At 34.8% G+C, this 23,852-nt stretch overlaps 1 protein-coding gene and 2 long non-coding RNA genes across 16 annotated transcripts in view; 2 read left to right on the forward strand and 1 right to left on the reverse strand.

The window, feature by feature from the left end:
• The window catches only part of LOC132193311 (caskin-2), a 158,160-nt gene extending 140,031 nt beyond the window's left edge, over positions 1-18,129 (forward strand). For 7 of the 12 annotated variants that reach the window (XM_059613909.1, XM_059613904.1, XM_059613905.1 and 4 more), the window contains 14 exons: positions 4,966-5,133; positions 8,019-8,122; positions 9,375-9,458; positions 10,538-10,774; positions 12,332-12,442; positions 12,532-12,633; positions 13,298-13,549; positions 14,492-14,752; positions 14,884-15,150; positions 15,450-15,636; positions 15,873-16,066; positions 16,128-16,224; positions 16,530-16,596; positions 16,655-18,129. In XM_059613909.1, coding sequence (XP_059469892.1) covers positions 4,974-5,133; positions 8,019-8,122; positions 9,375-9,458; positions 10,538-10,774; positions 12,332-12,442; positions 12,532-12,633; positions 13,298-13,549; positions 14,492-14,752; positions 14,884-15,150; positions 15,450-15,636; positions 15,873-16,066; positions 16,128-16,224; positions 16,530-16,596; positions 16,655-16,781 — 2,250 coding nt within the window. In that variant the 5' untranslated portion in view covers positions 4,966-4,973 and the 3' untranslated portion in view covers positions 16,782-18,129. The remainder of the gene's footprint in view (positions 1-4,965; positions 5,134-8,018; positions 8,123-9,374; positions 9,459-10,537; positions 10,775-12,331; positions 12,443-12,531; positions 12,634-13,297; positions 13,550-14,491; positions 14,753-14,883; positions 15,151-15,449; positions 15,637-15,872; positions 16,067-16,127; positions 16,225-16,529; positions 16,597-16,654) is intronic. The other 5 variants (XM_059613899.1, XM_059613901.1, XM_059613900.1 and 2 more) reach the window with 5 other exon arrangements.
• On the forward strand, positions 518-3,986 carry LOC132193314 (uncharacterized). 2 transcript variants are annotated; one of them, XR_009441444.1, is made up of 3 exons: positions 518-2,351; positions 2,536-2,706; positions 2,859-3,986. It is a non-coding gene; the product is annotated as an uncharacterized LOC132193314 (long non-coding RNA). The 2 variants fall into 2 exon arrangements; XR_009441443.1 differs by having other exon boundaries at positions 520-2,351; positions 2,539-2,706.
• Positions 3,435-4,612, reverse strand: LOC132193313 (uncharacterized). Of its 2 annotated transcripts, none has more exons than XR_009441442.1 (3): positions 4,270-4,612; positions 3,915-4,085; positions 3,435-3,762 (listed from the first exon to the last, which is right to left on the reverse strand). It is a non-coding gene; the product is annotated as an uncharacterized LOC132193313 (long non-coding RNA). The 2 variants fall into 2 exon arrangements; XR_009441441.1 differs by having other exon boundaries at positions 3,915-4,082; positions 4,270-4,606.
• Positions 18,130-23,852: the final 5,723 nt, after the last annotated feature.

A 23,852-nucleotide genomic window follows, 5' to 3' on the forward strand; every position in this document is an offset into this window, starting at 1 on the left:
TGCTTGAAAAATTCTTATAAGAAATAAAATCGAACATATTATTAACGATTAAGAAATTTCTTGCATTTCTGGATAAATAACAATATAACATCATGAAATTAATCTAAAATAATAATTTAAAACAACCGTCATGAAGGTAAATCACCATTGCTGATAATGATAAAGTTAAAGTAATATTTTGCAAATACAAATACAAATTCAATGCCTAATTTTGTGTACAGTTAAAATTTTCTAGCTAGTTTAAAAATATTTTGCGAATACAAATATTTAATCTATAATAACTTTAAAAAAATAAAACAAAAAATAATGTTTTAAAATAAATTTCTTGACATTTTATTAAAATAAAATTACAGCTTACCTTTTTAAATTGTGTATATAAAAATATAATGATCTTTTTCTTACAAAGTTTTGCTCAAATTTTAAGAGTGAGTAAATCCCAAATCTGTCCCATTATTTGAAATTTGATACTCTCCCGATTTTTTTCCCCAAAGCAATCTGCGTGAATTACTGCCTTTTGTGCGGCTGCGGGACACTTTATCGGCCCGTGAAATCAAACACTCCGCCTAATTCTGCTGCGGATCTGATTTCAGAAATTTTTTTTCCTCAAAATAACAAAGGGTTGCAGTGACAATGTTCGCAATTAAAGGGGAGAAAATAATGCTCCTCCTTCCCCGTTTCCCTTTCTCGAAAAACCAAACCAAGTTTGTTTTGGTTTTTCCCTCTTCCAAATACAGCCCGCGGCAATTTTTTCATATTTGCTCTGCGGCATAAAGGGTGAAAATTTAATTCGGTCGGCTGCTCCTCCCCCTGCCGCTTTTTCACTCTTGCCGTTTTCGATTCACTGACCCGAGCCTTTGAATTCAATTTTATTTTTGCGTTCGTCACAGCCGTTTTTTATCCATTCTCATTAAAAAAGTCTCGTCACCTCGCCAATTTCGCACGCGACATCAGTCAATACACTTCCCTCCGTCGCCATGTATAATTTAAACTTGTCAAGTGCGTTTTTTTACCGGCGAAAGCAGCAGGGGCTGATGAGAAAGAAAAAGAATGAAAAATGCTTTTCCTCTTTGCGTTGTAAATTCAAAAAGAGCAAAAGCTCGCATGAGAGAGGAGGAGCAGAAAAAACGGAAAAATGAACCCCAGTGCAAACTTTTTCCTGCGATGCTCTTATTATTAATCTTCATCCGCGCCGGAACGGAGGGCAAAAACAAAACACGCCCCGCAGGAGAGATTTTATAAATATGAACACGTGCTGCACACACACGAGAGATGCATAATATTGATTGCACCCTGCCGTGATTCATCATCTCTCTCCTTTGTTTTATCAGGGAAATGAGAAGCAATTTTTCTTGATTCCCGGCACTTCTTCTCGCCTCCGGATGATGAGAAAAAGAAAATTACAAAGACTCTGAAATGATGAAAAAGTGAGAAGAAAATAGCTTTTGCAGGAAATTGTGACCTGATTAGGCTAGGAAAGCATAGTATATTATTTTTTTACCTGTTGGCCAGAAAATAGATGTCTAGTTTAAGCTTAAATATACAGTATATAGCATAATATATTTGTGATTTTTTTTTTTAATAAATTTTTAAGTGTGCTACTGGTTTTATTTAGACTGAATTAAAAGTTTCTTTTGGTATTCAATATAAAAAGCGCATTTTTCTTATTTCAATTTTAAAAAGTACATCAGATATAATGGAATCTGTGAATTTGCATTGAATTAGTCTCAGATTAACTCTTTTTATTGACAATTTTAGGCCTCTTAAAACAAATTCAAGTGCAAATCATTATCAACATCTTCCACCCAAGCTTTATATATTAAATACAAATTTTATTTCAAACTAGAATATTGTTCTGTAAATAAAAACAAAAATTATAATTAAAACCTTTTTCATTTATTAAAAAAAACACTGCTCTTTAAAGAGGTTCGCCGAGTAGTGCATTTTAAATTTGCGGCGGGTTTTAACAGGCATTAAAATAAAATGTATGTATGTCCCGGCGAAAAATTATTGCCCGGCGCGCGAGGAGAGAATTTTTTTGTAAATGGCTCATCGCGCCAAAACTCAGTGAACCTTTTGGGGCAACTCCCACTTCGGCCACGTTCAGCCAATCAGGAAGAGCCGAGCAAGTGGTAGTGCTTGGCAGGCCGCTGGCAGCGCTGCGGGCGCTGCGGCGACCCTGGCCGGCCGGTCAAATAACAATATGGCGACGCGTTTATCTGAAATCGAGTTTTCGACGACAATTTCGGCTGTGTCGGCGGCTAAGCAGACCGTTCGGCCAATATGAAGACGTCTGACGTCGGCCAGAAATTCTTTCCGCGAGTCGTGCTCTCCGCAACGCGTATTAATCTTAGGTAAGCGTGTTCTTTTCGTGTGATATGGGGTGCTTGGAACGAGTGTTACTGATTTTCAATGAATGTTGGGACGGGGAGGCGGTATGGCCAAGGGCCAAGATTTTTTTATTTAGAATTTAAATTGTATAAATATTTATTTCTTGATTTTGTTGGTTGAAACGAGATTAAAAATTTTTTTTATCAGCAGGTAACCGAAAAATGGCCAGAGCGAGAGACTCTCCGAAGTCTCCGACACTGACGGACTGCTCGTAACGAGCTCGGGAAATTTCTTCCCTTCCTTGGGACAAGATCAATCTGGGACGCAACCTTATTTTTGACGCAGTTTGCAGTGAGCTGCTTTTGATTTGCATAGGAGGTGAGCTAACTTAGGATTATTGAAAAATTGGGCGAAAAATATTATTCAAAAATTTGTCTTCTTTTTATTTTTGAAAATCAAGCATTATGAAGTTATGTATTTATAATATTAGATATTTTTTCCTTTATCTAAAACTTCATTGCCATTTGCAGTTCTCCAGTGCAGCGCTTGGAAATGGACCGACAGACACAACCTTGAAAAATCAGCCTGATGTTGAAATCTGCGACACCACCTCAGCCTCCTTGACCAGCTGATGTGCAAAGAGAGGAGAACACCATCAGCTGTCAATGTGCACATCAAGATTAGAACTATAATTTGGGGGCTTTTGTTTCTGTAGGATCATGCATAGCACACAGGGTTATTGTGTACAAATCGTAATTGTAAATAATTTTATTGCATACGAGCCTTGATGTAATATTGTTTTTTTGTATGAGTTTCTTTTCTAGTTGGAGTTCATGCATCTCCAAGAGAATCTTGTGTATTTTGAATTTACTTGTTATTTATAAAAATGATATTGAAATCTCACCTGCATTGTTTATTACACTAAAAATATAATTTTTATTTACGTTTATTGTGCTCAAGTCATAAAAAAAAAGAAAAAGAAAATAAGCAGAAACATCTTTCGGAGGTCTACTGAAATGACATAATCTAAAGTCATGTGTGTTTTGGCGACACATAATATATAAAATTTTTGAAAATAAGAACAAATTTTTCCATAAAATGGGGAATTTATATTCAGTATAATATACAGTCACATTATGTAAATAAATTAATGTTATTATAAACAATATTTATTCATCAAGGCTCGTATGCAATAAAATTATTTACAATTACGATTTGTACACAATAACCCTGTGTGCTATGCATGATCCTACAGAAACAAAAGCCCCCAAATTATAGTTCTAATCTTGATGTGCACATTGACAGCTGATGGTGTTCTCCTCTCTTTGCACATCAGCTGGTCAAGGAGGCTGAGGTGGTGTCGCAGATTTCAACATCAGGCTGATTTTTCAAGGTTGTGTCTGTCGGTCCATTTCCAAGCGCTGCACTGGAGAACTGCAAATGGCAATGAAGTTTTAGATAAAGGAAAAAATATCTAATATTATAAATACATAACTTCATAATGCTTGATTTTCAAAAATAAAAAGAAGACAAATTTTTGAATAATATTTTTCGCCCAATTTTTCAATAATCCTAAGTTAGCTCACCTCCTATGCAAATCAAAAGCAGCTCACTGCAAACTGCGTCAAAAATAAGGTTGCGTCCCAGATTGATCTTGTCCCAAGGAAGGGAAGAAATTTCCCGAGCTCGTTACGAGCAGTCCGTCAGTGTCGGAGACTTCGGAGAGTCTCTCGCTCTGGCCATTTTTCGGTTACCTGCTGATAAAAAAAATTTTTAATCTCGTTTCAACCAACAAAATCAAGAAATAAATATTTATACAATTTAAATTCTAAATAAAAAAATCTTGGCCCTTGGCCATACCGCCTCCCCGTCCCAACATTCATTGAAAATCAGTAACACTCGTTCCAAGCACCCCATATCACACGAAAAGAACACGCTTACCTAAGATTAATACGCGTTGCGGAGAGCACGACTCGCGGAAAGAATTTCTGGCCGACGTCAGACGTCTTCATATTGGCCGAACGGTCTGCTTAGCCGCCGACACAGCCGAAATTGTCGTCGAAAACTCGATTTCAGATAAACGCGTCGCCATATTGTTATTTGACCGGCCGGCCAGGGTCGCCGCAGCGCCCGCAGCGCTGCCAGCGGCCTGCCAAGCACTACCACTTGCTCGGCTCTTCCTGATTGGCTGAACGTGGCCGAAGTGGGAGTTGCCCCAAAAGGTTCACTGAGTTTTGGCGCGATGAGCCATTTACAAAAAAATTCTCTCCTCGCGCGCCGGGCAATAATTTTTCGCCGGGACATACATACATTTTATTTTAATGCCTGTTAAAACCCGCCGCAAATTTAAAATGCACTACTCGGTGAACCTCTTTAAAAGAAAATTAGATATATATTATTTAATTTTAAAAAGGCAAAAAGGAATTGTAAAAAATAATTATGTTGGTGACGAAAAAGATTTTTAAATTTAATCTAAACCCTGTTCTAATTTATGCGCTCTTGCTCAATTTTAACTAAATACAATCTCCCTCTTTTTTTTTTCTGCCGAGACCACTTTTTTGCGTAATAAATTCACGAATTTTCTCTCTGTCATGCGTAGCGGTTTTTAAAAATGCAAATTTTTCTCTTGTTTTTCAGTGGGCGGAATGAGTCGGCCGCCGAACAAGCAGCCGGCCCAGGTGAAAAAGGTGGCCCCGCCGTCCGTACCTGAAGTCTACCGCCATTCCGGGAGCAGTTTTGGCTCGGCGGGCTACAGCAGCAGCGAGGATGGCTGCTTTCTGCCGCCCCCGGACCCCAGTTTACGAGGTAACGAATTAAAATAAAATGAATGCAAGGTGCGTTTCGAAAACAATCCCAGCATCTTTCCCCGCCTCCGACTCTCTGCGACTGAATGTAATCTAAAATAGATCTCCCGACGCGTTTGTATGTTTTTCGGTGCTGCGTTTACTTTTTCAAAATCGTCGGTGATTCGCCGGCCTTATCTGCTGCACCGTTCTAAAAATCTATGGCCCGGCACTACGGATGGCTCTTTTAATGCGCGACGCTACACAAATTTTACTGCCCTCTGGCCCGTTTGTTGCTTTGTTTAAATAAATTTGCATTTTAGTGCCCAGCGGATACTGCGCCGGATCCATTGGGGTTGCCTCCATTAATTACGCACGCAGCACCCCCTATCTTCAAACAAACGCGTGCACATTTATGCTGTTTCGGACCAAAAAAATGCGGATTTTTTTGCGAAACGATATTATTCAAATCATTTTCAGCTTTTTTTTTCAATTTCTCTTTTTGCATAACAACATTTGTTTTTGCTAGGTTTCTGAAACCTGGTTTCAAATTAAATTTTTTGATTTGATTATGATTCTTAATAATTTTGGGAAAACATTTGATTTTAAATAAGATTTACTATAAAATATTTACTGATGTAAACAAAAAAATTTAAAAAAAAATCTTCTTGAGGATATTTATTCTCAATTAAAATAAAAATAAATCGATGAATTAAACTGAAAAAGGGTCACAATGAATCTCTTTGAGACTTTTTTGCCCTTAATTTTGGCCCGTTTGACTAAATAATATATTTTATATTTAACTATAAAATGTTTACTTGCTTTTTTCAAAGCTTAAGTTTACTTAACTGATTAAGAAATACGGTATAAATCTTCTAATTTTTGTCCGATTCAAACTTGAGAGTTGCTTCATGCTCGAGCATTTAGTTGACGGAAAAAAGTAATACGGGTCTATCTATTCTCGTGTTTCCATTTAACGTGGAGACAAATGAGCTCAGCGGGTGTAATTCCAGTTCCACTGCCACACCTGACTCTGGTCGACCGATTTGTAATTTGTGATTCCCGGCGTGCGGCAAATTAATAGGATCAAGTTATTACAGACCAGAGACAGAAACGCACACGCGTTTTCGTAACCTGGGGATGAAGGGGTGCGTGAAAGTCTGATAATCGCTTTGCCGAAAGAAGCCCTGACGGAAAAGTCAGCTCGGGCAACAACCCAAGAAGAAAAAAAAACAGAACAAGCAGCTTTTCGGCTCATTTGCTACTATTTTTACCTTTATTTTTTTTTCGCGCACGAATCGTTTTTGCTGCGGTGAGATTTCAAATAGGGTGGTATATTTGACGTTCAAATTGCTTCGTTGCCTAATTTCCTGAGTCAAATATTTGTTTTCTTTCTCTTGCGTGGAGAAGCAATTTGTTTTCGTCTTGGAAACCAACCGAGTGCGTGCGCCCTTTCGTGGGCGTGCGAGTTTGACAAGACAAAAGGGAAGAAAATAAAAGGTGCCGGGGAAATTTCCAGGCCTCCGAAGCATTTCTCGGTTGATGCCGCCGCAGCCGCACTACTAACCTAAAATAGTAATGAGGTAAACAAATTGGTCACGTGCCTTCGGGAAATAAGCTTGTCTATATTCAATTTGCACCAAAACCATGGCAGGTTCCTTCTTTTACTGATATTAGTTTAAAAGAATCGTAAAACTCATAATGTTATAATGTATATGTTTCTTTATAAAATATATTCAATTTAGATATAATTATAATTTTTAAAGATTTATTAAAACACTTGTTTTTCAATTTTGGCTATTTAAATATTATTGTTTTTTATTTATCTAATTTTTAGTTTTTCTTGCAATGTTTTCATAAAACTAGAAATTTTAATGAAATTTCCACAACCAAATTTTGTAGAGCTGCATGATTATAATTGTATATATAATTTATAACCAATAATTATATCATGAGAATGAAAGTTATAAAGCTGCCTTCTACATCATCTGCGATGACATAATTAGTAATTAGGTATTTCAATTTAATTTCTAATATAATTATAAATAAAATATTCATAAAAAGTATATAGTCTCTCAAACAATTCAATATCAATAAAAAAGATTATTTAATGTGTACGATGATGTACTTCAAAAACCTCAAAAATTAAGTAACAGATTATTGCATGCAATGTAATAACTTAATTCGTTCAATAACTTCAATACGCAGACTGCCGAGTAAAAAGTAATTCTAATGTTTTTAAATTTGAAACATTGGCTCTCAAATTGTATTAATTTGGTATTTCTTCAACTAAAACACTCCCATAAAGTTGGATTTTGTATTGAAAAATAAATTTTCAAAAGACTAACTTTTATGTTTTATTTGCGATCAGTTTTTCATACATTAAGGACTCCTTATTAACATACTCGAATTAAGTCCTCACGACAATAGAAACAGCTTTGGCGATTGTTGGAAGACAATTAGAAATTTTAATCACCATTGTTGTAATTACCTGATTTGACTGTGCCTATTAAGAGTCCTTAAAAGGAATAACTTTAAAAAGGTATTATCTCCTTAAAAAAAAAAGAAAAACCATAAATTGAAGACAAATTAAAGGTCCCACTCTAGAAAATAAAATTAATCGGCGATCACCAAATGCAGAAGGTTGGCACCGTTAAAAGAGCCCACTCGCACGAAAATCGAACCGCGATAAATTATTCCGCGCAAAACTCACTCGCGTTCGTCCTTGATCGCGAAGAAGAAGAAGAAATCTTCTCTCTCCGCCTCGCCGCGTTTTCATTGCTGCTCGGACAACCTTGCATTAATTTGGCGTGTAGGTGGTGGTAGCGCCACCCCGGCCGCCGCGTCTGGCACGCTGACCTGCCGAGGAGTGACCACCTGCCACTAACCAGGCCCTTTTCTTTGCAGAAGAGCCGCACTCGGGACCAGGAGACCCTGCGTTCGCCGGCATCCAGGGAAAGTCGCCGGGCGCCCAGTTCAACTATCCGGCCTTCACTTTTCCAGGCCCCCAGGTCAGTTTTTACCTCACAGCTGCGCTTGCTCTTCTCTCGGCGCCGGCGGAAAATTTTCCTTGGGCTACGAAAGGATTAAAATACGAGATGTTGTGCAGTTTTTACCGGCCATCCTTCCTGGAAGGATTTATTTTTTGTTCGAAAATGTTTATGGCTTGAGAGCCATTCTTTGTTTTATTGCATTATAAAAAAGGGTCAAATTAATTTTGATTTATTGGTGCATTAGTGATTATTAGGATTTGTTTAAATCTATATTAATTTTCCTTATTGCTTGTAAAAGTCCAATTTCTGAGAAAATCGTATTGGGATTTTAACCAGGAAACAAAATTTAGCACAAAATTTACAACTTAAATTCAAGTACTCTAAATTTCATGGTTATTATAAAGATAATTACGCAAAAATGCTTAATTTTTTCAATTCTTTCTAATTTTTAATTTTGCTCTCTAGATTATCAATCTGATTGCATTGTTCTATCAAATAGCAAAAATCATGCTTCCTGATCAAACTCAGTAAATTAAATTTAAGCTTGAGGAATTGAGATATTCTGTTCTGCAGGTTGCATAAATTACATCAATCATTTCCTATTACTATAATAATTAATGAAAACATTTTCTGAGACTTCTTTTTAAAGTAAGAAGTCAATATGAATGACATGCGAATGCAAATCTAATCAATTCTTTCTCAATTCAATCCAGCAAAACAAACTTGATTTGATTGTTGTCCCTGATTTCATTCTAGTAAAGTTGAACGGAATAAAAATCAGTCAACAAGGAAATTTCATTTTTAATTGTTGAAACGTTATTATTCATTTGGAAAATAATTTATACTTTTTTTAATCTCCCTGTTCTAGAAATTACGTAACAGACAAGTATTTTCTTCAATAAACTTGTGATTATTGCAGTTTTTATTTTGAAATTGATTTGATGTTCTCTTCTTATGGAGATGTATGAAGCAAGAAAATTGTAAAAATTGATGCACTTTTAAGACAAAATCTAAAGCGATTTTTTTTTTTTCAAAGCACAACAGTATTTTTAAATTTAAATTCAAATAATGTTAAGAAAAATTATTCCTCATTGCATAATTGGTCATTTTTTCCTCGCGTTGGCGTCAAACACTGAAAAATAACTTGAGGATGAAAGTGTCGTGTTTCGATTTCCCTTGCTTTGAATGGGGGGTTCGGTGTTTAATGTCACTCGCTCGCTTTGCTGCGCTTTCAAGATTTTTCAGGCTCATATTTTCATTCTGCTTTCAGCAATTCACGCAGTTGTCGGCGCACACGGCGGCCAAAGCGTCCTTCTTCCACCAGCAAGAGGACCAGGGCATCGACATGACTCAGGTAAATACGCACAATTTTAATCTTTTTTTTCACTCCAGCACATTCCTCTGCGTTTCCCCGCCGTTCAGCAGGTGCGGAAATTGCGCCGGTAGTTAATTTTTACAACGCGGTCATTTCGCGCAACCCCTGAAAAATAGCGTTGCAGAGAAAATAACTAAAATCATCGCGCTGGTAATAATTTTTAACGCGGCGGCGAAAACTTGCGTATTAGCACGTGCTTCCCTCGAATAATAAAATAAAAACAAACAAACAACGCGCGAGTCTTTCTTCTCGGGCCAAAACTTTATACGGCCTGCGTGCCCGCGCATCTCCGTGGATGAAATAAAAGTGGCAATTAACCGCCTCTCGTGCATAATTGTTCAAACCGCACGGCGTGAATTTTAATTCTCCCCCCTGGTGTATTATTGTCCTTTTCCGGCCGCGCTATGTTTTACACATTTTAAAAGCGCAATAGATCCGTCATAGATAAGCGCATTTGGAGAGGAAAAGGGTGTTCGCGTACGGACCCCCTCACTTTTGTACCTGGCGTACCTGCCTTGAATAAAAAGATAGAAAAATGTGTTGAATATTAGAAATGTATCAATAAAGTTTTTATAAAAAGTATTAAAAAAAACTTAAAAATTTTTAATTAAAATTTTTGCGTTACGCATTTTTATTTTTAATGATTTATAAGCATTGTATTACATTAATTTTAATTATTTGATTTAAAAACTCATTTTTGTTGAAAACTCAATATTAAAACAAACATAACCCGTGTAATCTTTTTATAATATAATTGAAATATATAATATTTAAATGTTAATTTAATTTGTTTGACTGCATTGCTAATTAATGTGCTTTCCGCAAAGGATCGATATTTTCTACTTCGTCTTCTCAATCATTGCATTGTACAAGTAATTATTTAAATATTGTAAAAAAATTCATTAATACATAAAAAACACAGAAATTAAAATATAATGATCTTAAAACAATTTAGAAATAAGTTTTAAGTCATATTATATATACATTTTTTTAAATGCTTTAGTTTGCCTTAGCTTTTTATAAAACAATTTCCGCTAATTTTTCTATTTTATCCTCAGAGTCCTGGAAGAGATAGTCCCGGATCTTCAGGGTCTGGTTCGAGCAGCGGCGGATGTCGCCACAGCACGGCCAGCTTGGACAGTGGACGCGCCTCAGGATACTTGCCCTGCCCAACAAACGCCACCAGGTCCTCAATGCTGGACAGTCCAAGATGTTCCCTCTCCTCGTCGTCCATCGGAAGCGATCACGCCACCGCCGCCGCCAGGGTTGAAAGACTCCTTAAGCAGGGCGTTCCAGTAAGTGCAAATTTTGAATTATAACAATAAACTAAGTTGATTTTTGATATTTTTCTTAATAATTTGTAGGTTGAAAATATTCACAAATGAGATGAATTTATTTAATTTTTGCTACAAAATTTTTTTTGTCTTGTTTTTTAGAGTAAATATTATCCATAGAAATATGGAGCTGGTTAATTTTTTGGGTGATTTGTCTGTCTAATTATCAATATGAAAAAAATTCAAATTTTGGGTATTTATTTTAATTTAATTAATGAAGATAAAACACAATATTTATATTCATTTTGCATAATATCTCTGCCATTTTTTAATCGTCTCTCATAAATCAATCTCGGAAGCCGCCAATTACTTGCTTGGAAAATCGGTACACAAATTAAAGGTGCGCAGTAATCGTCTCTGGAGCTGTAAATTTCGCATCTCTGTGACGTAATTATATATCGAGGGACAACAATGCCGCGTGCTGAGGCATTGCTGAGGAAATAAATCTCTGCCGTTTCTATTGCATAAATATTAATAGCAGCGGGTTTACAACAAAAATAAAACTCGATCCTCCCAGGCATGAATCATGAAAATATACACGCGCGAATATCATTTTCGTCGACCGCCCTTGAACTTTGCGCTGCAAAGAGGATGCGATCGAGTGAGAGTATATTTGAAAAAAAAAAGTAAAATGAGTAGCGCCGTCGTCTGAAGAAAAGACGGTGGCGCTTTTGAAATAAAATTCGAGTAAATTGCTCCTTGCGCTGGCGGTGCCGCGGGCGTTCTTGCGAAAGCGTTATTGCTTTCGGAGAATCTGGTTTATGGAAATCAATAGAACAGGGCGATGTTTTTGGCACGAGATTAATAAAATTCCAAACCTTTGCAGCTTGTAAAAGGAATTTAATTTTCTCTTTTATTCCACGGTTCATAATAAAGTTGGGTTTTTATTGATTTGCTCTATTTTTAATCTAAAAATTAGCTTTTTTATTTTTTGTTATTTCATCTTCAGCTCATTGTCTGAGAACTTTTTTATGATAACATACATACTTAATTAAATAAAAGTAGCAATCTTAATTTTTAAGCTTTTTTTTATTAATTTCTTTGATTTAATAACTTTTGATACTTAATATTATTTTTAATGTATTATTTTTTAGCAAATGTTTAATAATTTGTTTGTATTGTATTTGTCAAGGTATTTTATTTAAATTAAAGCTTTTTTTGAAACTCTTTGTAATTCATTGTAATTATATAATTAGTTTTTTCCTAATCATTATAAATTGTGCGCACTATTTACATCTTAGTGAAAAATTAATTATGTTTAACATCAAATTTAACATCCCAATGCTCGGTGAGTTGACACTTTTGATGATGTGATGATGATTAAGATGAATTAAAATGCGTGAAACTGAATTTATATTATTTATTTTGCGAGAAGACAGGAAAATAATGTTTTGCATTTTACATTTTTACCACACCGAATTTTGTCCAATCTGAAATTTAGCATGTCACATGAAATTATATACTTTCAAATATTCCTTAATATTTCTTATCATCTTATAACAAAATTTGAATTTTTAGGACCAGGATGCAATGCACGCTTGGTTGATGGATTTGCATTTTGAGGAATACTTTCCGTTGTTCGCCAACGCCGGCTATGACATGGCGATGGTCGCCAGAATGACTCCAGTGGTGAGTTTAATTTTTCACTTCTTTTCACCCGTCACAGCACCTCTCGGCGACAAAAGTAACCTGAGCCTAATCGTGATAAAATTTCGCAGGACTTGACTGCAATCGGAATCAAGAAGCCAAACCACCGGAAGAAGCTCAAGTCAGAAATCGCGCAGCTCAACATTCCCGACGGCCTGCCAGATTTCATTCCGGTAAAATTAATTCACTCGTTTTATTTTGAAAAACATTTAATGCGTGCTCTCGTGTTTAAAACCAGTTCCGAGCATTCAATCGCCTCGGGCACATTGTTTTTTGCGTTTTGATGTTATTTCACTTGAGAGACCACCCCGTCGCGTTGAGGCTTTATTTTTAATACATGCGACAAGTTGGCGTTTTACAACGCACACGTCTTGAGGATTTATCTTGACTAGACTTGGTGGAAAAGTCTTTTTGTTTTAATTTGCTCTAAAATTCAATCTGACAATAGATCTTGGTGAATTGTGTGATTGTAACTGAAACGCAATTCTACAGGAAATTTTTACTTCCGTAAAAAAAGAACTTTTTTTAATTTGAGACTAGGTGCTAAATTAATTAATGATTTAGCATCATTTTATTACGAAGCTTTTTAACATTGGTTGGTTTATTTAACTTTAAAATTACTTTTCAATCAGTGCCAACGTAGATTTTAGAACAAACTTTACTTATATTATTTTTATATTTTTCTTGAATTGGAATGAATAAAAAAAAAATGAATTTTGAAACAGACTTTTTTGTAAAAAAAAAAAAAATGAACTACAATTTTAAAATTTTGAAAAAAAAATAACAATTTACTTTTTTCAATATTGACGTTGTTTTCTAAATCTTCTCAACTTGCAGGGCTCACTGGAAGAGTGGCTGCGGATCTTGCGTTTGGAGGAATATGGCCACGGCCTGGCCCAGCAGGGCTACAAAACCGTGGAACAGGCGGCCCAACTGGCGTGGGAAGACTTGGAGGACACAGGCATCGTCAAACTGGGCCACCAGAAGAAAATTCTGTTGGCCATCAAAAGGGTCAAAGATATCCAGGCGGGCAAAAGACCTCTGCCTGGCTACCCGCACCAGGTGAGCCCGAGCTCAAGGATTCTCAGAGTACGCATCACTCATTTGCACATATCTCATCTCACACAAACATACAAAAAATCCATCCATCACCTGAGCAAGCAGCTTTCATTATTTCACCCGAAGGGAATGCGAAGGAAATTCGCTCAAGAAAGCACAGAAATTAAAAAGTGCTGCCGATTATTTCGTTGATTTGCTTTTCATTCACTTCATATTCATCTGATCACGTTGGATTTTGCCAACTGAAATCAATTTGGCAGAATTCAAAATCATTACGTCCCTGATTAAGAACGCTTGTTATCTGTGCCTTGCTGTGCTAACTGGAGAAAAATGTAGCATGGCCACGGCACCCCCGACCCCGATATAATATGGACCCCATTTCTTAATGTACGAATGCTTTAGAAGAATTCCTACATAAGCTGCTAGGAAATGCATGGACCTGACCTTAGCACCTCTGTCCCTCTTTCTTGAACACATTTAACTTTATTTCAGTACCAAGATGCCTTTTTTGAAATTATCATATTCATCAAATCAAAGGAAATAAACTAAGGCTAAGCGTTTCAGTCAATCTACTGTTTTTTTTCTGAACTTTTAATAATTTTTAAAAATATAATGAATATGAGCACAAATATTGTAATTTATTGTGGCTTAAGCTGAGTGAGACTAAATTTTCTCAAAATCTTGTGCTGGCTAGTTTAATAATTTAAAGCAACGTTTGGCAAAATGTTGCCATTAGACTAGAAACGAGAAGTTAAATTTAAAAATAAACTAAAAAATTTTATTTTTAATAAAATTTTGGTTCCAAAATTAATTAAAAACTTTTGATTATTCTTAATTACTTCAGTCTTACTGAAATAATCGACTGAGACGCTCAGCCCTAAGATTATGGAAAAGGCGTTAGGTGCACAGACACACACGTTATTAACTTTTCTTTTGCCATGCTGACCATTTGTGTTCCCCTCTCTCATTCAGGATGTGTTGATCACGACCATGGGCACTGACTACTCGCAGCATGAGTGTTTAACGTCCTCCTCGTTCCATACTTTCCACCGCATGGCGCCCTCCTTACAGCAGTTCCAACAGTTGCAGCTGCTCCCGCCCGGCGGCACGCCAGGGCCCAACTGGGGCGACCGAATCCTGCAGGGCGAGCACATGGGCAATTTCAACATGCAGAGGCACCAGTTCGTCACCACCGCCCAAATCTGCAGCTATCCCGAGTTTGTGCCCATCAAGGTACGGTCACGCCTTTCCTCTTTCTGTTCGCCTTGCCTGTTAACCTCTGACCTTTTATAGCCGGCAATCCCGAATGTCAAGAGAAACTAAATTTACATTTGCATTTTGCTCAAATCGTTTTGATTTTGCAGATTCGAGGCGCTCGGGGAAAGTCCCTGGAGAGTCTGGAGGGTCAAGAGGAACAGCCGAGCTACACGACTTTTGGTGCTACCGAAGTTCAGATCCATCCGAGGCCAATGGTGCTGGCGCCTGGCCCTGGACCTGCCTGCTGGCGGCCCCGCAGCTACGACGATGGGGACATCACGCCGACCAATGAGGTCGCAATGGCCGCTTTGCATGAGGGAGGAGGAACCCTTCCCAGGCCCAGGGGAATGGCCAAGCCAAGACCTGTGGCAAAGGTTAGTCTCAGTCAAATTCAAAGTGCCATAAATAATTTTTTTTTAAATAACCTCATTTTTTTAGAAATATGCACCAAATTTATAATAAAAAAATTGTTAATTTGAAATACACCAATTTCTGTTGTAGTTAAATTGATTTGTTCAAATTTTAATGCAAATTAGATAATCCAATTAAATTTCTCTGGGATAATTGAGTGCAACCTGGGAACATTATGCTAATTTAAATTTCTCATTTCTATGAAATTCTCAATTAATTTTTTTTTTACTTTGTCCAATTAATTGATGAATATTTTCAACAGGTGATGGCAACAAGACCGCAGCCAAATGATCAGTTTTGCAAACAGGAAATCAAATCAATACCTCCACCGCTGTCCTACAAAAGCCTGCCAAGAGAATTGACTGAGCGCGAGAAATATTTTGTCCAGTTCGATGCCTCATGTCAAAGACTACCTCCTCCGTCGCCCCCAAAACGGTTCCCCAGACCAGGTAAAATTTATTTCAATTGGTTTTATTGAACTATTTTATTTTAAAAAAAAATCTTGCAATTGAATGCGGAAAGACTAAAGAACTTTTTAGAAGTATTTTCTAATTGCCTTTTCAATTTAATTCTTCTTTAAATTACATTTACCACAACTTGATAAATTTGACACATTATTTTGTATTAATTTTTTAATGATTTTTTCCATTCACTCATTTTAATTCTAATTTTTAACTTTAATAAGGTGATGGAATGGACCATCCCGTGATGACTTCAGAGCAGAATGGAATCACCGCTGCCAGGCAACAGCTAGAAGCCCTGACCCTGGCCAGCAACAGGCAGCAGCCCCCACATCAGGGCTGGGACATGCACGAGACTGAACTCATTGGCAGCCTTGCCATGCAGCAGAATAGGAATGGCTCTGATGCCAGTTTTAAGGTACAGAGTCGGTTTTCAAATCTGGGAATATTTTGATTTAATAAATTTTGTTCTTTTGCAGTCAAGCTCAAGCACCGAGTCTGATTCCTTGCCATTTGCAAATGAAAATGCTGGGACGATAAAGCAGCGGGCAAACAGACCAATGCCTCCTAATCCAGGTTTGTATATTTATAGAAATTTGAGCAATATAAAAAATTTTCAATGATTAAACCAATATCATTTGAATCACAATAATTATTATTTTTTTTTTTTAATTCTGATTTGAGTTGGAAATTTGATTATTTTGTAGCAAAAGGGATCTAAAATCTTTTAAGGAAACGTTATATTTTATAAATATTTTTTTTCTTAAAGGAAATATACTTTTTACTATAAAATCTGCTGGAGAAATTAGCCAATTTTTAGTTGGCATTTTAATTATTTTGAATTCATTTTATAAATTAAATAATTTTTATTCCTTTTCCAGAATTTTCATCCCCTAAAAGGGTGCAAAAGTCGCAGTCTGTTCAGGAACCAAGTCCACTTTCATACAGGTAAATAATTGATAATTTTTTAGAGAATTTATATTAATTTAACAAATTGAATTTTTAGTAGGCCCGACGAAGGCCAGGAGCCAGCCGACGTTCTCAATGACATCGGCAACATGTTAGCTAACCTGACAGATGAGTTGGATGCCATGTTAGAAGAGGAGAAGAGGCAAGGTCTCGGGGGACAATGAGCACCATCACTGCCTTCACAGCCGACGACCTTAACACTCTCAGCACCCCTTTCTGAATTAAAACACTAATTTTTTTCCATTACACACATTTTAAGTAAAGAAAAAACCTTTTGGGCTTTTGGATGTTTTGTGTTGGCCTTGCTGTGGGTTTCATTGTGATGTGAATTTATCGACAAACCGCCCGATTTCAGCCGGCCACGCTTCTTGAGTATATTAAAAGTTCCAAAGATCGATGTATAAATACATAAGTTTTGGCGAGTCCGGAAGCGATGAATTATTTATGTTTGTCTCAACTTGTATGGGTGTTGTTTACGGCAAGAAGAAATTTTTTGCGCATTCCGTATCACACGCACGGCTTTGTTTACTTACTAAGGAACAATTTCTAACTCTACAAAAAATATAAAAAACACTTTCCAAATTTATACTTTGTCAAAGTTTTCTACTACTATCGTCGCCTGCGGAATACAAACATTTTTCTCAATCAGGAATTGTGCCATAAAACATCATTTTTATATGGTTTGAAAAAATTTTCAATAATAATTACTCACTGGTTTTCTCCGCTAACCAAAGTGAAAAGTGTACGACGGTAGACTTTGTACAGAAATTAACATGAAAAAAAAACACTATGCTGGGAGATCCAGTGACGCCTGCCTCAATTGAAGGAAATTTCAAAAGAAGTCTTTTTTGTACTTTTTAAGTTTTGTTGTTTTCCAAATATAACTTTGCCCCCTTGTGACATCTTGTATAATGTCTTAGTTGTAAAATCCATTGCATTAAATTATATTAGGGTCTAACTTTAATGGAAATAATAAACTCTAGGAATGTACAATACACATAATGACGAGATGTAAATAGCTGCTAAATTACTTGATAATATAAAGACTGGTGTATCTAATCCTACTGGATATTTCCATTATTGTTGTTGCTTACATGATTAAAATTATAAATATATATTTATATTCACGGAAAAAAATTCTTTGGAGCCTCTCGTGCAAAAAGAGACGTTCGCACACGCAGCCACTTTTTATTGCCCGTCACCCTTTGTTGTTGTGAAATATAATGCAAAAATTCACTCACACCCCTCTTTCTCGGTATGGCTAATTTAGATAACAAGAGTCTTTGTAATTTAATGTAAAAATTTAAAAAAAAAAATCATGTCCATCTGAGCAAGGCGTAAGAAAATCATAGGTACACAGCAATGTGAAATGCATAATAATATTATTTTTACTATTAACCAATGGTGTAAATGAGCAACAGCTGCTTGGAAAAAAAGTATGTTATGTAGCACAACTCTGTTTAGAGCAGCTCATTGTAAAGAAGAGATGGAATAAAATATAATTATGATTAAATGAAACACAATTTTGTTTCGTGTTAAAATAATCCCGCCAATTACAAAAAAAAAGTAGTAAATTGACAGGCCCTTTTTAGGCTATAAACTTATCATTGAAATGATTTTAACATTCTATCTCCTTTTTTATAAAGTTATTACATGTTTAAAACAACTTTTATTAGTACAAATTATATAAATATAAAATTAAATTTTTTATTAAATTTTATTTAATTTATTATATTTACATTATTATAATTAATAACTTCTGTTTTAAATTTCATATTCAAAATTTAAAACTATTATGACTCTAATTTTTGTAGAAAAAAAATTTTATATTGCAAAATTTATAATAATTCAGCTTCAAATAGCTTGTACAATTATAACATTATAATTAAAAATGAGTTAGCTAGTGCAATTGGACCTTTTCCAGATTCTAACCATGGCGTATTGTTTCCAGTATTTAAGCAGGTGTTTTCTTCCTGTGAAGTTGTAAAATTATTCTTATTCAATATACATTTTAACAAAAACGAAAGTGCTCGCTTGCTAATTCACCGGAAAAACCAATTACACATAAAGTCCATAAATTTAGCACATTTTTGCACAAAGTCACGCTTTTACACATAGATGCGTTGTCGGAAACAAATCATGTTAGCTAGTTTTTAAAGGTAAAAGCGGTGCGGCTTTCTAGCTCTCTCATTGTAAATGATAAATTAAAAGCAAACGGTGAACAGATTTTTATACAAACTTAAGAAAAATATACAAATGGCAAGTCGTAACCTGAGGGAACAAGCCATAAAATCGTCACACTTGTTAGAATAATTACTGCACTTTCTGCTCCTTTCTGTCTAATTGTAATTTAATGTTGATGTCAATTGAGAGCAACGCAGTTCCATCTTTTATTGGACTCTCATTAATTTGCCTTACGTGTGTCGTCTTAAAAATTGTCAGTATAGACTAGAAACGTCAATAAGCAAAAAATTTCCAATTGTTAATTTTTATTTCATTGAAAATATACAAATCACATTTTACTTTAATTAATTTTTTTTAATTTTGTTTTCTTTAAAAATAATATTCTTTTCTAATTTATTTATTTATTTATTGAATTTTTTCCAGTACAAAAAAAATATATATGTTTTTTGTTTTATTCGATTAATTTAAAATCTCTGCAGTATTTCTGTGAATTACTCTGGAATTTAAAAAAAATTATTCTCAACAGATGTAGGAAAGCAGATCTTGTTTATGAATGCATTAAAATGAAAAATAAAAAAAATGTCAATAGCTCAAAAATATCCACTACCTTTCATATTTTTTAATGTATGTGCAAAGGAGAGTCAAGTTGAGACTCGAGACAGCATAATTTATTTATGAGGTGCAATCAGCTAGGTGGTCGGCGACGTCTTCGCAAATTGCGAATTCGTGTATTGCCAAATATCGCCAGAGAGGGGCACGGAGCTCCTCTTTCTATTGACGAAACCGCACGCCGCTTTTTTCGAGAGCACAGCCAGTCGTGCCAAATAAGATGAATGTGACCAACCATCGGGGCCAATTAGATCGCACAGCCACCGCGTGTATGTTTCACTTAACCGAGGTGGCAATTTTTTTAAGGACACTTCCTTCATAGTTGCAAAATGCTCGCGAGAGAGTGAAAAGAAAAAGAAAGAACTTGCATTGAATTTCTTCGAGAGGTGCAAAAATGTCTGGCAATTATCCAAATTTATTAAACATTGTTATTTTTCTATAACACATTTGAACGATACAATTTTTGGAAGAAAAAAGATGCGGAAAAAAATCAATTAGATAATTGCAAATTTCACTGCTTTTTTAAGCAAAATAATTAATTTATTTTAGTCAGTTTTTACATGATTTAGAAAATTTTCCGGGTTTTCGAAGGACTGTAAAAGAAAAAAAACCTTTCTAATTCAATACCAATTTAGAGACTTAGCATCGCAATTGCATTGAAGTGCTTTTAAGGTGCTAAAAATTTGAATAGATGCTAAATTATAATGTAAAATTTAAAAATTAAAATTCATCTCCTCAAGTTTCAACTTCTTTGAATAAAATAAATAATATACCGTCTGGATTAAAACTGTATGCAGGTTTGCGGTCAAAAGTCACAAATTTATAACATTTTACTATATATTTTTATAATGCGTTTTAATTACAAAAATGACTGATTTTGTTCACTTTAGTGTAAAAAAATTTAATACCTTTTCGGCTAAAAATTTCATTGATTTGATCATCTACAGCAGCTATAGTATAAATACCTGGTAAAGAAGTCGTTTTTTTAAACATACGTTTTATTTAACTTATCGGTATATTATATTTGAATATTATTTAAATTTTACATACCATGCATCTTTCAGTTAAGTTTAATATGTATTTTTACCAGATTTGCGGCGAGTACCATGCCAGAGATTTGTGCTAATAAAGTAGCCATACACGAGTGTAGGTGAAAAAGAGTTGCGGAAGTCGACGGGTCGTGGGATCACTGCCGCGCGCGCTCTTGTGAAAGTGTTTGCCGGTGGGGCCTGCATCCGAGCCAACTCTAATGCGAGCATTCGTTAATGCTCTCGGAGTAAAATTCTTTATATAGTTGCTCGTTATTGCCCCTGACGTGAAACGAGACGTGATTATCCCCGAACGAGAGAGACGATTTTATTATTGTGCTGCACTTGGATTTTTTTTCCTTTCGAGCGCATTCAATTCTCGCACATGCGTTCACTCGCGGGAACAAATATATGTATTTTATGCACCCAAGTGGAAAGAAATCCCAACGCTCGAGCAGCAATGTCAATGGCACCTCGGCGCGATGTGTGTCAATATCGAGAGCGTATAATCATCGCATCTGCCCGACTGCCGATACGGAATATAAATTCGCACCAGTGAGAAAAATTAATTGCGTCCATTTATCAAATATTTTAAAGTTTACATACCACGATCATTCGTATTTTCGTGCGAGGAATTTGAAAGTTTGCGATCATTTTCAGCAACTGTGCAGAGTAAAACGTATCGCACACATTGTTAGATCTAGATCAGCGAATTTATTCTTGGTGAAATCTTCTTCAGATGATAATATAATTATATACAAGATAAAAAATGGAGACTGTATGTCGTTTTTAAGATGAGCAATTCTGATATCAAGCAACACACTTGCAATATAAGTATTAACCTTATTTTCAAGTATTTGAATAATTTGATACATTAATAAACACAAATTTGTAACTAATTTAGAGCTGTATAATAACTTATAATTTTGTTTGATATAGCTGCACATTTAAGCAACTAAGTGTTTAAATATTTTTTAATAATAATTTTTTATTTTAATATAATTAAATAAATAATACTTTTACAAATTTTGTAGATTTATTTAATAAAATCTAATTACTTTATTTATAATAAGAAATTTAATTTATTAGTTTATATTTACTTTATTGAGCCTTTACATATAACATATAAATAAAAAACGTTATATAAAATGGTTTCCTTCATTTTAAATATAAATATAACCCCATAATATATTATAATTTGCGGTAATTTGATAAAAAGTATTACTTTATTGCCTCTGTTGTCCTTTTCTTTAAAACTAAAGTGATCCGCTGATTATGAGTAAATTTATAAATGATTAGAAAAATATTGTTAAAAAAACAATATTGATCAAACGGATCTGACGTGAGTAAATCCAAAAGAAAATTTTAAATACTAGAAATTGCAATCTTTTTTCCCTAAATTCTATATAAAGGTAAAATTATTCAATTAAAATGTGAAGAAATTATGTACTTTATTAAGTCAATTCTTTCAATCAAATCAAATTTTTAAAAATTGTTTTTGTTTGCTACTATAAAAATGGAGATAAAAAAAATTCTGCATTATCTTTGTTGAAATAAAAGCCACTTAAAAGATTATAAATATTTGTTCTCGTTAAGCAATCCACCAGTCTCTTAAATTTTTTTGCGTGTTCTTTTTATTGATGGAAGAAATGCTTAAATAAAATGCTCCACTCCCCAGCCAGACAATAACTCTACAAAAATATTCGCAGGTCCACCTCGGCAGCCGCGAGTTGCTCAAGAAACAAACAGTCTGAAGGTCCACGTGCCAATTTCTTTCTTTTTCCTCTATTGACCAGTCATGCTGCAGAGAGGTCCGCCTACTCGCGTTCCATTCCATTACTTAACCAATGTTATAACCTGGTGTAGTTTTTTTTTCTTTCTTCTTTCACCAGAAGAGAAAAAAAATATAGCTCCAGGCATGTAAAATCGCATCAATGCATCTGGGATGAATCGAGGGCGAGACCGTTTTGTTCAATTCTGATTTTAATATTATAACCCTTTGTGCACTGCGAACGCGGCGAGTGTGAAATTGCATATCAGGCCGAATCAATCTTCTCCCACAGTTTTGCACACACCCTACTTGAACTCTTTGCCCGAACGGAGAATGGCAAATAATTTAATTTGATTGATTTACTGCTGGCTCGTGCAGTTCAATAACGCCGACATTTCCATTATGTTTTCTCCTGTAACTACAAAAGTTAATAAAAGCTAATAATTGGCATTCGCTATGAGGAGTTTTCTTTTTTTAATTTATATGCACGATTTTCCTATTTTGAAAATTATAATAAAGTCGGCACACAGTTTTCATTAATCATTATAAAAGAATTTATAATATAAGTAATAACTCTCCAAAAACTAAAAATCTATTTTTATTTTAGAAATTTAAAAAATATTAATTTTTAGTTGCACATATTTTGTACAGATTGACACACATCATATCGAATGTCAGAATGGATTTTAGTTTAAACTAAAAAAAATCAACATTTTCTTTGCAACTATAATCAATGGTTTGGTACTTGGAAATAAAAATTATAAATTTTGCAACAGTTGTTTTACTAATCGGCGTCTTGCAAAATAATTTCTTTCTAATCAACTCCCTCAAATTGATAATTCTTCCGGATATTCTGTATTAAATTCTATTTTGGCTGGAAGCAAAATTTAGAGTCATTTGCGGTTGACGGCGTTACGCAAAAATAATTCCCTGATTGCTCATGTGAAATCAATCGTCCCCAAAAAGGCTATATTATTTCTATTTAGCCGCGACAATTATGAAGCCGTCCTTTTTTTTTAATTTAAACTATAGCGCAATTATTTACTTTATTTGCTCACCGGCCGGCTGGCGTTTGTTTTCTGAATAAGGAAATAAAACTCGTCGTGCAGGTGCAGGTCATTCGAGATGCCCAACAGACAACACGATACCAAGAGACCCAATTTCATGCAGCTCTCAGCTGTTTCATGTCGATTAATAATTTATGCAAAACTGGTAGTTGTGCACTGAAAACTCTTTTTGTATTAAACATTATAAGTCATAAAAATTAACATCAATTGCTGAAGTGAAAATCTATAATTGAATGTGTATTGTAGTTTCTTGAAACAATCAAGTGTTTATTCCTTTCCAGATATTAGATCATGATCTTACACATTGTTTTAATATCACCAAAACAATTTCGTAGCAAAAATTTGATTGATATTTTAAAGTTGGTATCTCTCCGTAAATATTTTTTTGCAAAACTTAGAAGCATATTATTGTTGTTTATTCTTAGCAAGCTAGTCAGGAGCTAGTCATGGTTAAAATAATTTTCAATTATAATTAATTAGTTCAAAATATAATAACGCTTTTATAATTTTTTAAATACATATTAAAACTTAAAATTTTATATTCTTTAAAATTAAATAATTTTATTTTTATTTTAC

Source organism: Neocloeon triangulifer, unplaced genomic scaffold (genome assembly GCF_031216515.1).
Source record: "Neocloeon triangulifer isolate White Clay Creek 2 clone unplaced genomic scaffold, ASM3121651v1 ptg000004l, whole genome shotgun sequence".
Lineage (NCBI taxonomy): Eukaryota > Metazoa > Arthropoda > Insecta > Ephemeroptera > Baetidae > Neocloeon > Neocloeon triangulifer.